At 35.2% G+C, this 17,687-nt stretch overlaps 1 protein-coding gene across 1 annotated transcript in view; it reads right to left on the reverse strand.

Moving 5' to 3' along the window:
• Positions 1-17,687, reverse strand: part of LOC117434787 (doublecortin domain-containing protein 1-like) — a 79,957-nt gene that overhangs the window by 47,274 nt on the left and 14,996 nt on the right. The window contains exons 6-8 of the mRNA XM_059002944.1: positions 16,789-16,994; positions 15,359-15,452; positions 13,059-13,225 (exon numbers count right to left, since the gene is read on the reverse strand). Of these exons, the coding sequence (XP_058858927.1) occupies positions 13,059-13,225; positions 15,359-15,452; positions 16,789-16,994 (467 nt within the window). The remainder of the gene's footprint in view (positions 1-13,058; positions 13,226-15,358; positions 15,453-16,788; positions 16,995-17,687) is intronic.

Raw genomic sequence — 17,687 nt, forward strand, 5'->3', positions numbered from 1 at the left:
AATTTAGATTAGGTGAGTATAACAATAAAAGACAGAATTTCTACTCATTTTAAAATCCTACCCTCGAAAAAAAACATTTCCAGATGGCTTGTCCTGAGATACCAAGTTTATTGCATCAAAAATCAGAAGGTGAATTTAATTTGAATTAATGACAAGAGAGACCATGAAAAGTAGCATCTCATTTCCAGCAGTGTCCTGTCCTTGTTTGTGGGGATTTTGTTTTTAAAATTGAATGCTAATGTTGTCATGATGCATCTTGATAGCTTAGCATTTATATTTGGTGAAATTTTTTAGGCTCTATACAACAACAACGAAAAAAAGAAGTATATCAAATTGTTTTATTTTATTTGAACAGATGTATTGCTGTTGGCTGAATTAACTACATGACTGTGTTTCTATGATGTAACCCTGTTTTGGAAACAGTGCTTGTCTGAATAACTGCTTTTTCCTTGTAAGCAGTTTCTATTTTGTTTATGTTTTTGATTGCAGTATGCGCACAGTGCCTGTGGCTTAATGTGTGCAGTCGCAGGTCTTTCTTTAAATCATCTGAAACGTTTTTGCACCAGTATGAGCTTTCTTTTTCATTAGAATTTTATTACAGTTGAATTAGTCAGTCCCACTTTGTCCTAGGTGTTGGATTCCTGTCACACTGGAAAGTTTAAATCCCCATCACCTTCTTTTACACATTACAAAAAGAAGAAATTTCCATTTGCAGTGTCACTGAAATGTTTTATTACAAACAGTGACTTTCAAGTCATAGAAACTGTGTCCAGTATTATTAGACAAAGTTAATTAAAAGAGGCTGTGCATGAATGGCTTACTCCTGCAGTAAAGTTATTGTGCTCAGTGTATCCTAATAACCACATTTTAAAACATAGGGCATATTTATATTTTGAATTATAACAGGTATTTAATGCAAGCTAACAGGCTACAATTATTATTTAAAGTCTCCTTTGCATGGAACAAAAATGTCATTAAGCTTATATTTACTCTAAACTGAATCAATCTAAAGTAAATGATTGCACAGCAGATCAATCCTTATTTATAATTTAAACCCTCTCTATTTACAAGATTTCTCGTCTTGTGTCCTCTGCTGGAGTTCCAGGCACTTCAATACATTCAATGATGAATAACATTGAAAAAGCAGCATTTCAAATGCCTTGTCAAATGTTATGCAACTCACTGCCTACAGCAGTGCTCTAGATTCACTGTGTTATTGTACATATTGCCTGATGTGGATCGGAACACCAAATCATCAGATGCCATTCAACAAATGTAGAGTAGAGTCATTTGAAATAAACTATTAATAAATGTGATACATGCACACACACAAAAAAAAGCAACCGACAGTACTACTTATTATACAAAGCTTTTTAAAATCATCTGTAAGGGATCATACTACAATTTCAATTCTCTACCGAGTCTACATTGTGCTAAAAAAAAAAAAAAAAAGAGAGTTAAATAAAATATCGATTATTTCACAAGTTAAAGAAGAATCATTATGTCAATGTGTATTACACTGAACAGGCTATTCCAAATGGCATTTTGTAACTGCAATAAAATATATTAATATCTAGGAAGATTTCTGAATAATAGGCACACATTCCAAAAGCATAAACACAAAATGAGGTTTGTGTACAAAATCCGAAGCCAATCCCAATCACAACAAATGGAAAGAAACAAAATACAAAAAAATATTTATATACCAGCCATGTACAAAGACAAGCAGTGCAAGAACCCCACGTGTAATTTGAGTTTGGGTGTATAAAGCAGCCCCTCCTTTAAAACTGAGAATGGAGTCAGCATGAAAGCCTGCACCCCTTCATCAGTCCTCATACTTGGAGTGATTTCAGTTCATAGCCTCTCTATTGACACCATGGCAGGTGTTCACTAAACATCTCCATTCTCTCTCTGTATGCTAGAACACAGGCCACGGAGATCTCTAATCCCCTTGATGCAAGGTCTGATGTATTTTTGTGACTCTGCACCACAAAGGAAGAAAGCTTTGATATCCTGAGCGCTGTAACACTGAGGCTTTACTATGTGTTTTTACCTTGCGTGTGAAGTTTCAGTGCTGTGGATTACTGTCTCAACCAAGATGCACATTCAGACGCTACAATAATTACTATTAGAATATTTATATATAAAAAAGATCAATTTAACTGACAAATAATGGATGGTTAATGTAACGTCACTCAAACATACTGCATCATACTGTATTCTGTATGCATATGATCCAGCAAGCTCAAGCCAGTATTACAATACCTAATGCAGCCCTTACTTCCATGATGAGTTTTAAACAAAGGGTTAAATAAAGATTTGGCTTACACGTTTATTGAGATAAATTACACTTCAGTATTTTGACAGCAATTTAAATTCCTGTCGATAAAATGCCTTTGTGTTTCAGACATGTTTTTGAAATATTGATAGTGTTTTATTTCATTCCAGCTTTTTTGAAAGGGGCTTTAGTTGATCGTGGGTGTCAGACTGAATCCGTATCTCATTCAAAGGCCAGGTTATGGCGAAAAACTGGACCTCCTATCATTTATGAATTTTGTTGTTGCCATTTGTCATCATCTCTTAATTTTTGATACACATTTTCTTTTAAACTATGATTTTAATATAACAATATGCCTAATTCAGTGACTTATTTGCTTTTACTGCATTTCTGTGTGTATTTTTGTTAGACACATACTACACTATTTCACCCATTTATACAACATCTTTTAAAACCCAAGGATTTCAAAAGGGAAAGGAATGTATTTTGATTTTGAAATAATTTCATTTTGCTTTATAAAATGCAAATGCCATGCAGAACGATACAAACGCTGATTTGAAATAAAACTAGCACGCTCAAAAATATTTTGTCCTAATATAAATTTCAAATTGAAGAATAGATACCAAACTGGAGATCTTGACACTAAAGGGTTAAAAAAAATGTCCACATGAAGACAACATGAAGACAACATTTCATGTAAAAACGGTGTGCATGCCAAAGGTAAAATGCACACAATTATGCAGCTCAGGCTTTCTCATGATGCATATGTGATATGAAAACAAAGTAACAGAATAAATTGCAAAGAGAAAATGGCATAGATAATGAATGCCAGCCTAATTTCCTTCCCCTGCTGGGAAATACTAATGCTTCTTTTCCACACTTCATGGGCTTCCATTGTATACACAAAAAAACACTGTCATCTAATCACTCTTCACAACACTCACTCCTAGATAATTAACACAGGTAAATATAAACCTCACAAACAGGTGTTCGGCTAAACAAAAAAAGTCAAAATGTTCACTCCTTTCCGTTTAGGATCTCTACATGAACCAGGAGCTTTCAAATTAACCTCCCAAGTTATTTATTTGAAGCTTTTTAAAATCCACATGGTTCTACAATGCATTTACCATACTGTAGTTTACCATAGTTTGCTATGTTTTATAATATGCTTTACCATACCTCTTTAGACTTTACAATGTTTTTGCAGTATATTGATTCTTGATATGGGTCCCCACTTAGAATGAATATTATTTCATACAATTAAGCTTATAGTTTCCTATGGAATTAACACAATACAATCATTGTTATGCTAATGTGATATATGCTACTGATTTTATTTATTTATTTTAATTTCAATCTGGATGTTGGTACAGCAATTCCTTATGCAACAGGAAGGGTGATCTCTTTCATGGTAATAATTTGCATTGATAATAAATCATTTTCTGGGAAATGGAGCATACAAAATGGGGTGAACCTTAACGTTGAGTCTATTTCAGAAGATAAACACATACAGAGTTACCTCATGACATATTAAACTGAAGATGTCTGAAGGAATCAAATGTAACTTTAACATCAATCCAAGTCGAGTATTGTGTACTGTGATTACGTATGTCATTCTGGCTTATCCCCTTGGAGAAGATACAAAATGGTATTAAAGCTGCTCTCATTCCCTCCTTTGAAATAACCCTGCATCATGCATGCGTCTATTTATATAACATGGCTTACAGACTATTGAGCAAATGCATACTGAATCATTTTCATTTGCAGATGAGTTTACTGTATGAACACTGAAACATGCAGATTAAATCATATATTGATATTATCTCTATATTTCAAATTTGACCTCTTGTTGATCAACACCTGAATAAGATCCAAAGCTCATTAAACAAGCAGGTAGACGGAAATTAAACACAGCACATGATGAAACACCATATTGTATATAATAAGTGTAAATAGAAATATTAATTTGATGTGTGCTTATTAGAGATGAATTATAGAGATTAACTTCAATACACATCTTGTAAAATTGACCCACTTGGTTCATAGCCAGTTTTAACTGGCCTACAGGCATAACAGACCATCTGGTCAAATATATTTAAACAAATGATGCAAGAAACATTGCTTTCCCAAAAGACAGTATTATTATTATTATTATTATTATTATTATTATTATTATTATTATTATTATTATTTTTATCATACTTTTTTTTCTCTCAGTCATCTCTGTTTATTGCATATAAAACGCAAGTTTAAGCTTTAGGATATATTTTTGTCATAGCTCATCTGCATCTATTTAATTGTACATCAGTAATATAAATACACAATACTATTAAAAAGCCAGTAAATATGTATTTTGTGTATTTATTTTTATTTAGCTTTGTAGTACTCCAGAATAATTCAGCTAGACAGTTAACAGAACATGACCTTACTAGAACCGATGTGGTAAACAAGCATTTAACTTTGCAGTATTTTAAGCCACAGAGGGTTCAAAGGGTTCTTTTTAATTCAAGTGAAGAAAAGTACCCGCTCAGTCTTTTCAGCATGTCTGAAACTTTACAGAAGCATTGACAGGGTATAGGGAATGTCACATGGCAGTTACTAATTGTTACGTTTCAGGTCTAGCAAGCACGCCTCCCTGCTGCTCTGAGAATGTCTCTGACTTTTGATCCTGACATCTGCGTCTTACAGGAATTTCACTGTTCTGACATCCTTCTGATGTTTGATCCAGAAATTAATGGATTGTGAAAAAGCTGGCAGGATATCATTTAAAAAATAGAATTCTTACTTTACAAGTGTTGAAAAAGTAACACAAACTCATGCACTTCATCGTTCTAATGCTGTGGCTGATTTGCATATTGAAGCCTGACTTTTAGATTCAGAAAACAAATCTGACCAGTTTACTTTTGATATTAAATATTACATGAACTTATATTATTGACATTTAAATTAAGTGTGTCTAACACAGAAATAATCCTATAAATTGCAGATTGTATATATAGAAAAATAAGTTGTTTAGCAATATTTTCAAGGATCACAATCCAGCATACACTATAATGACCCTTCAATAATTTCTTTATAACTGATATTTAAGTTTCGGTGTAGTGTTCTTGATTATTTGAAGTTGTTCAGAGCAGAGTCCTGAACAGCACCTGTGATCAGCACTATTTCATTTTTGCTTATACTGCTTGGTTTCAAAAGCTTTTGCTCAAGGCTTATTTTCAGCAGTGAGATAGGGAATTGCACTGTGCACTGAAGCTTCTGCTGTATGTGAAGCATTGGGCACTGACTCTGATATGCTTTCATACCTTCACAAGTCCTTTCAGAAGACTAGTCAGTAAGCAAGGCAGATCAATTTCCAAGCAAATACAATAGAAAAGTATATAGAACACACGTAATAGGATCTTCCAAAGATGGCTGGCCTTGCACACATGACTGTTTGCATGGTCTAAGGCTTTCTGTACTAAGATGCTCACACAGATGACAAGTGACAGCAAGCAAAAGGTTGAGGTCTAATTTCATGGCATTCTTTAAGACAACATGACTTTAACTGGCATCAGCTAATGTGGAAATGCCTGGACTTTTTTTTCACAGTGGCTAATTTAAAAAATATACAGTACATCAAGAAATGACTTTTAACTTCAGCACACTTCTGCTTTAATCAGGGAAGTGACGTTTGAATAGCATTAAAATAAAATGCGGTAACCTGCAATGTATTGTTAACCTTCCTTTAGGTTACAAGTAGGAATTCTGGCATCAAACAATGTTCTGCACAGGAACACCAATCCTACAAAATATGAAGCTCCGCACACTTCAAAGCTGCGATACTGACACAGATGGGGCAGGATGTTCAGACATTGCCATACAGAATCCTAATGTTCTCCTTGACATCTGTACCACGAACAGACGATCATTTGCAACACAAAAACATAACCATGAGCAAAATATTAAAAACCCAGCCAGGTTCTTACTACCAACAATGCAGTTCTTGGTCCATAGGTCCATGTTCAATTGATTTATACTTTCACTCACAAACATGAACACTCTGCCTACGAAAACTCTATGATGGCTCTCTTTAACAGTAATTTAATAAAATGCTCTTTATATGCACAGCTGTTCAAGGCGGCATTACCATTTTAGATATAAGCAATAAAATATGTTTTAGAAATGGCTAAAATTAGATTAGATAGATGCATATAAGACATACACAATGTACGTAAGTAATTGAAACCACATATAACACAGGTTTGGCAAATCAAATGCCCCTGTTAAATGGATTCTATATAACACATCCCACCTCGCTGGGCCTGAATCAATGCATGTCATCTGTACAGTCTGCAAACCCACATCAGGGTCTCTGTTCTCATATCCTGTGTACAGTATACCGTATATACTATGTCTACACTGTAATAAATTTATCTGTAAAACACTTTCCATTTCCTACACTTGATTAGCTCTGAAAACTGTGCAATTTAAGACCAACCAGTGTAACACAACAGAGCCTCACAGAAGTATTAGGAGAAAAAGCGTTTCTATCATTTATTTAATACAGATCCTTTCTTCACACTGTATTATTTTGAAAGGATAAAGGCGACTGGCATGTCCAAAGCCAGGGGATATTTTGTTCAACAAAGAAAGAAACAGGCAGATTTGTAAACCCCCAAAACGCTCTGCTGCCTGTGAAGTTCGACGAGTGCCTGTCCTGTCATTCAAGACAACCTCATTTTGTTTTTGGCCTGCAGCTGGGGAAGAAATGGACAGTAAATTTCAGTGGGTAGTCTGTTATTTCTCACCCTGGGATGCTACTGTATGTGTTTATGTAACACAGTAGTTAGCGGGTGGGCACTTTGGTGTTTTTTTTTCTTCTCTGTGTGCTAAATGCAAACAGCATACAATTAAAAGAGATAATATAGTTTATAGCATCTCCTATTTGAGACAATTTAAATAATATCATGATGATATACTGATGCCAAAACAAGGAAGAGGCTGATAGAAAAAAAAAAATAAGAAAAAGATTAAAGTGGTTATTGTTATCTGCAAAAATGTAAATAATGCATCTCTATTTCAAAAGCTCAGTGCATGTATCAGCTTTGTACTTCCTGAGAAATACATATTAAAAGAGCAATTGGTGGGGGTAGGAATTATCACAGTTACCAAAACTACTGTAGTTTTCTTTTTCCGTAGATTCACATTGTACATATTTTGTTCCTGTTATCATATCCTGGAGACTTGAAAATTCAGATTAGTGCCCCTGTGGCCTCCAAGGAGCTCCCACAATCATGTCTAAACTCTAAGTACATGGTCCCCCGGTGTGTGTGACAACAGCGTGTAACGGTTACCGATCCCCCTGCACCACTTTTCCCCTAGTGGGTGTAAGACACAATTGCTCTTTGTGGTATTTCTTACACAAAAGTTACTATTGGAAAAGTATGTATTAGTTGCTTAACAGAACTACCCTTTAAGATTGGCATGCTGCAGTACCAGACACGGTTTTGACAGGTGAACATGAATCCAGGTCCTACACAGTGCTCTGCCAAAACATAACACAATTCTTGCACCCTGATACAGATATATAGCACAAAGGTTCCTATAAGTTAATGTCAAAATATTGCTCCAACATGACTGCAAACTGTATTCTAACGAGAACGGCTGAATTGATATTGAATTTAATATATTTTGACATGGGGGTATTTAGCTAGACATAATGCTCTTTGTTCAGTGACATTTTGAGAAATCCTGACAAAACTCAGGTTTATATGTCTGCTAGACACAAAACAACAGCATAGAATAAGGGCAAACAGAGTGCAAGCAGCAAAATAAAGGTAATTCCAGTTATAATAATAATAATAATAATAATAATAATAATAATAATAATAACAGTAGTAGTAGTAAATACCTGCACCTGACTTATTTCATTATCAGGCAAAATTTATGTTTTTCCCAACTGAAATGCTCAATGGCCCTACCCCTTGAAGATCTATTATAAACTACTAACAGTTTATAAAGCTGTTTTAAATGCTTTTAATACTCATTATCCATTCATTATTCCACAGGTGCTACAGGCTGCTACAATGATTTATCTTGGCCTGCTTTTTGCTTATTAATCCTAATAGTGCCTAAGCTTGGGTACACAGCTCAGTCACCATTTATACAACAGAAGACATACCCCCAAGTGAATCATGTTTAAGTACTTTAATTACTGGATGTTATTATTGCTTTCGTTTTTCGTGATAAAATGCCAACCCCATAGGTTAGCCTGGAAGAGAATAAAGAGAATTGTAAAATATGCAAGTATACAGTACTGTGATGGGGGGTACGCTAGTTCTTGAGTGCATGTCTACATAGTAGACCTTCATATTGTATCAGATATTTCGTATCTGATAGAAATGACATCCCATTAAAATGAACAATTATTTAATTATTGTAATGTAACAATATATTCTAAGTAGTATAGAGACACACTGATTTTCATCCTTTCACTGTCAGAACGGTCAGTATGTCCACATATAGCATCCAGTACGATATTCTATATACATATGCATGTGTTAAATGTAAAATGTTTTGATTGTAAACCACCAGTAAATAATTGAGTTAAAGAAACAAATACAAGTTTATTATGTAGTTGAAAAACCAACTTGACAAAAACTCCTGGTATGATCCTATTTATACTCGCCAGACCCTCTGTTATGTACAGTAGTACAGCTATGGCCAAAAGGTTTTGCATCACCCTGTAGAATTAACTCATTTTGCTTCATAAAGTCGAATGAAAGTGGCTGAATAATGTTACATTAACATACTGAATGACATACCGCTTTGTATCTTTCCATATACTTAACAAAAAAACGTCAAACAAAAAATATGTGACATGAAATACTGTACTACAATTATGGATTCTGGTACACTTTTGCAATATAAATTTGTCGTTTCTTAGATTTCATGAAGTTAAATAAAAGATCAAAAGATTTTGCTCATGCAATTTTTATTTTTTTTAATTATGTCTCAATCCTAAAATTGTAGGTGATGCTAAACTTGTGGCCAGAGCTGTAGTATGCTGATATTCAAGATGCACTGTGTGCATTAGTGATAAAAGCAGTGTATAAACAATATGCTGTATATATATACTACCATTATTATTATTATTATTATTATTTATTTCTTAGCAGACGCCCTTATCCAGGGCGACTTACAATTGTTACAAGATATCTCATTATTTTTTTACATTTAATTACATTATTATTATTATTTTTTTTTTTCACATTATTTTTTACATACAATTACCCATTTATACAGCTGGGTTTTTACTGGAGCAATCTGGGTAAAGTACCTTGCTCAAGGGTACAGCAGCAGTGTCCCCCACCGGGGATTGAACCCTCGACTATCCGGTCAAGAGTCCAGAGCCCTAACCACTACTCCACACTGCTGCACCATTACTCCACACTCCAAACCATTAGTTTTCCAAAGGAGTGTGCTCAGTGATTCATGTAGGCTGCAAAAGGTACAGACAGAAGCTGAGTAGCTTGAATGGAAGGTGACTGTGGAGGGCTCGTGTTAATACAGAATTGTAAAAGACACTGATTATCCTGTGTGAATTGCATGTAACGCATATAACCCATTACTCAATATAACCTGCTCTCAATTTTCTTGCCATAATGTAATAATGACATTAAAAAACGTAATTCGGAAAATTATAAATATCTACCAAATGCCATTTTGTTTGTATGGACACAGAAAAAATGTACTTGTTCCTAATAATTCCTAAATGAATCCTAAAGTAATTTATTTTTTTTCTTTCTTTTTTGTAATGCCTTGAAATCAAACTAGGCCAAAATATCCTTACACTCCAGCCTGGGAAAATAACACACTTCCTAATGATCATTGTTAGGAAACAGAAAGAGTAGAATGGCAAATGGAAAAATCATGTAACATTTTTTAATACAAAAAAAAACACTAGTTACCATGGAATCTGGGCTAGACAGGAGAAATCAAACCAGACAGGTTGCGAAAATGATACAAACTCTAGTGACACTCGGGTTCCCAATAATAATTATTATTATTTGTTTATTTAGCAGACGCCTTTATCCAAGGCGACTTACAGAGACTAGGGTGTGTGAACTATGCATCAGCTGCAGAGTCACTTACAATTACATCTCACCCGAAAGACGGAGCAGAAGGAGGTTAAGTGACTTGCTCAGGGTCACACAATGAGTCAGTGGCTGAGGTGGGATTTGAACCAGGGATCTCCTGGTTACAAGCCTGTTTCTTTAACCACTGGACTACACAGCCTCAATAATAATAATAATAATAATAATAATAATAATAATAATAATAATAATAATAATAATAATAATAATAATAATAATAATAATAATAATAATAATACTTTTTAAAAAAGCATCTAACATTGACAGCAGTCTTGTACTGTACTCACATACTAGCCAGCTGTTATGTTTTCTACTACTGCTATTCAGGCTCTAGGTGGCAGTGTTGTATTAGCTGACAACAAAAAGGATACTATGTGGCGCAGATCTATAGCCTCTTATTAGAAGTGTAATGAAGCAGGTGTAATTGAAGCCTTTTTATTGATTGCGCAGATCACAAGTTTTCTGTCATGCACCTTACTCGCTAAAGCAAATTGCTGACACCTTTTTAAAAAGTGACAATTGTATCTATTTTGTGTCCAGAAATTCCATTTTCATATCTATCAAGACAAGAATGCAATTTTCACTTCATTTAACTGATGTTAGGCCTGCTCCAGGCATGGTACCTAAAGCAGACCCCAGTTTAAGGTGCTCTTATATGTGACTGTCTATTCTAACTGAAACATATAGACTGCTATATGCATAATAATCATTATTAGAGTGTACTTTTTAATAGTAAAATCATTTCAAACTAATTAAATGTAATATTTACATACATTATGTAAAAGACAATTTCACAATACATAATTTCTAAAATCTTTTGAAAGTGAAAATGTAAAATAAAAATTGCACCCTAAAACATTTCCATCTACAAATTATAGTTATGAAAACTTTTGTCGACCTAATTGGGATGTCTTGTCTTTCTATTGTATATAGAGCCAGCTGTACAGACTGATATTCTGAGGGAAATAGAACACAGTATGCAGAAAGCATTTATAAGGTCACCACAAAAAAAAGCACTTGAACAGTGTGATATTTTTATTGCAGAACAATTTGAACTTTAGATCGAAATTATTTTAAAAAAGGACCAACGACTGTGCACAATATGTTAATTGGTGACCACTAAAACAACTTACTGTCCATGAACAAAGATTAGGGTGTAATTATCCACTGTATTTTAAGCCTTTTGAGGGGTCATATATTTAATATTGAGGTGCATTTTTAATGCCCTGAATATCTCCTAGCCAAAACTGAAACTACTATGACTCTGAATAAAAAGTGGAGCCTGTGTTTAGAAAGATATACGTTTTATATTAAAAGGTAGTTGCGGCTGCCTCTTTTTTGCAGCTCTATAGCTGTGCAGTGGCTGTGATTGACAGCTCCCCAGCTTGCAGCAGCCAGTAAACACAGCCTCCCTCATTCACTCACAGTGCTATGGCCTTTTCACACGTTCCTTCCACAGCAGTGTTTGTCCCCAAACAGTAAAACAGCTCACAATGGCATTCCAGCTTCAACACCCCCACCAACACAAGAACCGTGTAATGGGAATGCTAATGAGAGGAGACAGCTCTGCCACTGAAAGTGTTAACTGCATTTAACTCTGTATTAACACAAAACAACAGAATACTTGTTTTTTCTTTCCTCCAAGAGAAAGGACTAATGGCCGCAAGAAAAACACACACACACACACACACACACAAATAAGTCTGCCAGTTAAAGATCTCTGTCTCTGCAAATGTGTGGTTGTAAGATTATATAAAAATCAGTGACACAATGCTGAATACAAATTTCTCTTTTTTAAGATTCTCAAACAAAAATAAGTTGTATTGTATAAGTTGTATTGTACTATATTTAAAAGACTTAGCTAGAATTTGTCATAATATCTAAAATAATAATAATAATAATAATAATAATAATAATAATAATAATAATTTTTATTATTATTATTATTATTATTATTATTATTATTATTATTATTATTGTTATGAATTATTATTATATTCTTCTATACTGTATAGTACACTTGGATAGATTTGTATAGATCAGATTTTCCATAAAATACACTCTGTAATGTTTCTGCAGCAACATAAACTATGACATTTTGAAAATCGCACATGTTGTAAAAATAACAGTATACTCCCTCCAGAGAGAGAAAAAAAACACATCCCATGAGTCAAAATGTGACATCTTATATCTGATCTCATAGCATAACAATTTTAATAAAGCAGCAGGGAGAATGTTGTTGTGCTATGTGTATTTAAACTGTATATTGACAAATGCATTGTAAGAATGGTAGGGGTCTGTCGGTTTATTTTCAGAGAGACACAAAAGCTCTCAAATGATTCCAATGAGTATGAACTGTTTTCAGCAAAGCCCAGTGAGTAGCAAGGGGAAAAAAAAAAAAAAAAGAGAGAGACAAGACACATGACATCGTATACTGAAAGACACATACAATTAGCATCATTATTGTTGGCCTAGAGATCACAGAGGAACTATTTTGGCCCCCACTGGGTACTGAAACACAAGCAATACGTGTCACATGCAGTCAATGACAGAATGCTAATCAATTTATTTTAGAATTATGGCAACTGAAAAACTTGATACCGTTTTTAATTATTATTTTTATTTTTTTTATTACAACTTACCTGCTTACTATACTCCTTGGCAGGCTTCAGCTTTTGATGCAAGGCCCCCAGCACTCCTTGGATGTACATTTTAGCTCCTGATGGACTGAACCCTTCTCCCTTAGACACCCACGCAGGTCCACGCAATGGAGTAATGGAATTTTGCAGACAGCTGTCAAGCAACGGAACTGCAGAAGAAAAGACGTTTGAAACAAAAGAAAGAAAATAAACTTATATCCATGTGTACCGAGATTTCACTTAAAACCAGTTCTTGAACCAGCACTGGGCTAATTTCTTTGATTTGCTTTTTATTCATGTTGTGACCTGTGGAAGCTCTTAAGAAGAGCAAACTGCTACATGACTAGTGGCCACCATACTGGGTGTATATATAGCGAGCCCCCCCAACTGTAGGATTCATGAGCACACCTGAGTAGTTTTGAAGTGTGCCTAACTAGCTGCACAGAGTGTCATGGTGTGCACTGATTGCCTTATCTTCTCATTTATCACAGATGAATTGGAACCAGCCTTGCTGAAACCTCCTTTCATTGTTCTGATAAAACTGCATGAAGCATGAGGTTTTCTATAACAGAGTCTCCTGCCAAGGAGGTTAGATGAAAGAAAGAAATAATATTTTACTGGCACCAAAGGTTATTCAACAGCCCCTACTGGAGTACATTATAATGACACAACACCTTAATCCAACAGTTTCACTCCAATAACATTCATCAGCAGGTCTTTGTGATAAAAATGAATGTCAAGCATTTAATGCCATGATAGTCCCCAATTTCATGTCAAAATCATATAAAAACTGTAATGCTAGCAATAAACTACCCATATTAACTGGTGTGCTCTCCTACCTGCAACACGGATGTTTCTTGCCAATGCTATACCATTTTATTGCAATTGAAAAGTGTGACCTTTGTCTTTGCACTTTCTCCAAAATAGGGCTTCCTACTTATTTCATCCTGCAATACTCTAATACAACAAAGAGCATACATTCCCTTCTATAAAAACCAGCACAGCATTCCAATAGACTGTTTAAAACCAAAAAGCTGTTCATGAACGAACAGTTACTCAGATAAAATTAATTCAACAGCTGCAGTATACTTTTGTTTGCACGTTGGCCGTCAAATCTTATTGTCCCCGAGTTGCTTATGAGAGGGGTGCTTTAGCAGTCATTTTCTTAAATAATGATGCCTATCTGAATTTGGTTTTTTCACTGCTGAATGGAATGACAAGCACACGATTGCTGTACTTAAAGCAATCTTTCACAGCTGCTTTGCTTTTCAGTGATCCCATTAGATTGACAGCATGTGCCTGCAGGGTCTACACATTACAACATTGCAGAACAAGATGTTGATTTGCACAATGCAACCTAATGGAACATAGCTTTATTCAGGAAAAAAACAACCTCTGGGTAATCTATTTGGACTTCAATAAAAGGAGATCCAGAAACCTCTTGCCAGGTCTTTGTTGAACACCTGGGTCATTTTAATTATGTATATGTGGGTGCACTCTGGCACTACATGGGCTGTAGGCACGCAATCGAGTATTTCTTCCTTACTTTAAAGAATGGAGCCTGAGTCATGCTTTCCTTAAACTGAGTGAAGTAGTTATGCATTAAATATGCTGGCAGGTCTTCCGCTCGAGCGAGTGGACCAAAGTGGTGTGATTGTTAATGTGATCATTTGTAACTATATCCACTCTTTGTTCCATGAAATCAAGTATAGAGTAACGGGTTCATCAGATTTTGGGTTAAATTGAGAGTGAAGAGGTTCTGTGTATGGAAACAAGAGCTCCCATGTTTGGGGCCTGTCTTGGAACAGCATGGAATCTAAAGGGGATATTGAAAACTACTCCGCTCATCACACGCTTCCTGCTTCTGAATGGGGCCCAGTTGCATGGGATGTTTGGTGCTTTTCCAATGCAGTTTATATCCTTCACTACTTGCGAGCCCTGAATCGCTGCACTGTTTGTAAAGGGTGTTGAGGTTGGAGTGGGGTGTGGGTTTAAATTAGAGCAACGAGTGTTAAGCAGACTAAACTGCTGTGTATGAAAAATGACCAGGCTGCCATTGTTAAAGGGGTCAGAGCCTCAACGAGTTTGTATTTATACAGATAAAAACCCTGTTCAGGATTCAAACTACATTTTAAAAAAAATAAAAAATGTACAACAATATATTACGGTTTAAAATGCCTCGTTTCAATAAAACAGCTAACTTTTGCAGGTCATTTTATAATCCAAAAATACATCTGCAAATGCATTTTTACAAGACACAAACGTAATGTAAAAATGAAGAAGAAAAAGAAGATACAGCATACCATGGCTGAGATGCTCTGTTCGTTTTCCATCCCAGTTATATATAGTCATTGCTGGGGAGGTAAGGTTTAACCTTGTCGTACAAAGATCTAGAAACTGAAAGAGGACACGCAGAACATAGGTTCAAAAATTATATACTGATCATAATAATAAAATAAAAAAAAAACATGAAAAACGTCAAGACTTCACATATATACAGTCAATACATTTTACTACAGATAGAATATCTGACACCTGTATTCATCCAATCAATCACACAGGAGCTACAGTATATCAATCAGTGCATTTCCTTTCTGAAAAAAAAAAATTCTAATTTGAAATAAAGTTTTCAAATCCAGCCCTGCTTAATAAAATGACAATTTCTACTTCCTTTAAGTACAGGGTGTGACTGTTACGGTTTAAAATAATTTTCCAAGTAAACTGAAGCAAACAGTCTGTTTATGTTTAAAATAAGGTTATATGGATGAAAATAATAGAAAAGATACATTTTCTGAAACGGATGTAATTCAAAGCTCTTACAGCATAGATGGCGGTGCTAACAAAGCAGGACTGTGGGTTTTAGGTGAGGTGTTTGTGAAAGGACAGGGTATAGACACAGGTACTTTAGCATAATGAGCCTATAACCACGTGTTATATTCAGCTAGCCTCCCCTTTCCGCATCATTTTAACATGCCCTGTGAATCTACTTAACAAAGATCTAGAATTCCCTCTAAGGACCTGAGTAATAGTAAATCTGAAAATTGACTGAGAAAGATTGGAAATGGGGTGAGAAATGTCAAAGACACAATTTTCTGGTTTCTATTTACCTCGGGTGGTTACAATCTATTTAGGTGTTATGAATTTTAAATGGATTATTTTATTTTCAGCTCAGTAGCTGAACCATTTGAATTAAACAAGAATGCTTTATATCACACAAATATACATAAATTACTGACTGTCAAGTTAAGACAAATACAGCATTTACCTGCAGCTACACCCTTAGATAATGGTGGCAACATGATAACCTAAGCAGAAATTCCTTGAGCACGGTTAAGACTAGAGTCATTCTGTTGGAAATATATAACTTTAGAACATTAATTATTGTATATTTGACAACTTTTTATTTACCAGTTGAAACTGATTTTTACTAATATTAAGCCTTATAAAATCCTGGAAGCTAAGAAAACTTGCCAAGCCATGTAAATGTTTTACACAAAACAGTCTGATTAAAACAGTTTTGATTAAAAAACATATTAACGTTTATCCATTTTTGAAACACACAAGCAATCTTTGTGTTTCTTCCCAGTTACAGAAAGGTTAATTATGCTGAAATAACAACAGCATGCACTTAAAGGTGCCCAGCTCTCTAAAACAGCGTTCATAATACTCACGGCTAATTCAACAGAATCATTCTGAGCATGCCCAGTAGAAATGGTTTAAACCTCCATTTTACCTTCTCTGTTTGATCCACTGCTGCAATGACCTCACACCCATCCTGCCCTGCTCCATTCTTAAAAACCAGAATCCTGACTGTAGTCTTCTCACTCAGCTTCCTCATGCGCAGCGAGAGGCTGGGCTTGGTCGTGCCACGCTTCGCATCAGCAGGGAGCACCACGCCATTCACCGTCCAATTTGCCTCCTTGCTCAATGTCAGATGGTCTGTAAGAAAAGGTAAAGTCAATATTTGTCTTGAAAAGTTTAAACTGCCCATCCCCCCATTGTTTTTATCATAGATTGGCCATACTCCACATTCCATGTGCATCAGAGTATCACCATCAGCTCCTACTAAGCGTAACATAAGCTGTAGCAAGCTGGCCGTGCTGATAGCGGGCATAAATCATTGTTCCTGAAGGCAGCAGATGTTCAGGGTATGAAAGAGTAATACCACAATTTAGCCATAATTAAAATTCACCTTAGCATGCCTCTCTCACTAATCAGTTGATCATTTAGTTACTCACCCACACTGTCATTTCTTGTGACCCCTTTATTCTACTGGCTCACAAAGAAGTGTGCCCTATAACCCCAAACTACTGTAGGTACACTTTCCAAACCATATCATTATGAAGGGATGAGTAAGACGCAGACGCCATTTGTTTTACCTGAAGCACATATAGGACAGCAGTGTGGAGTAGTGGTTAGGGCTCTGGACTCTTGACCAAGAGGGTCATGGGTTCAATCCCAGGTGGGGGACACTGCTGCTGTACCCTTGAGCAAGGTACTTTACCTTGATTGCTCCAGTAAAAACTCAACTATATAAATGGGTAATTGTATGTAAAAAAAAAATAAAAAATAAAAAAATTGTGATATGTGTATAATGTGATATCTTGTAACAATTGTAAGTTGCCCTGGATA

This window comes from Acipenser ruthenus, chromosome 28 (assembly GCF_902713425.1).
Source record: "Acipenser ruthenus chromosome 28, fAciRut3.2 maternal haplotype, whole genome shotgun sequence".
Classification (NCBI taxonomy): Eukaryota; Metazoa; Chordata; class Actinopteri; order Acipenseriformes; family Acipenseridae; genus Acipenser; species Acipenser ruthenus.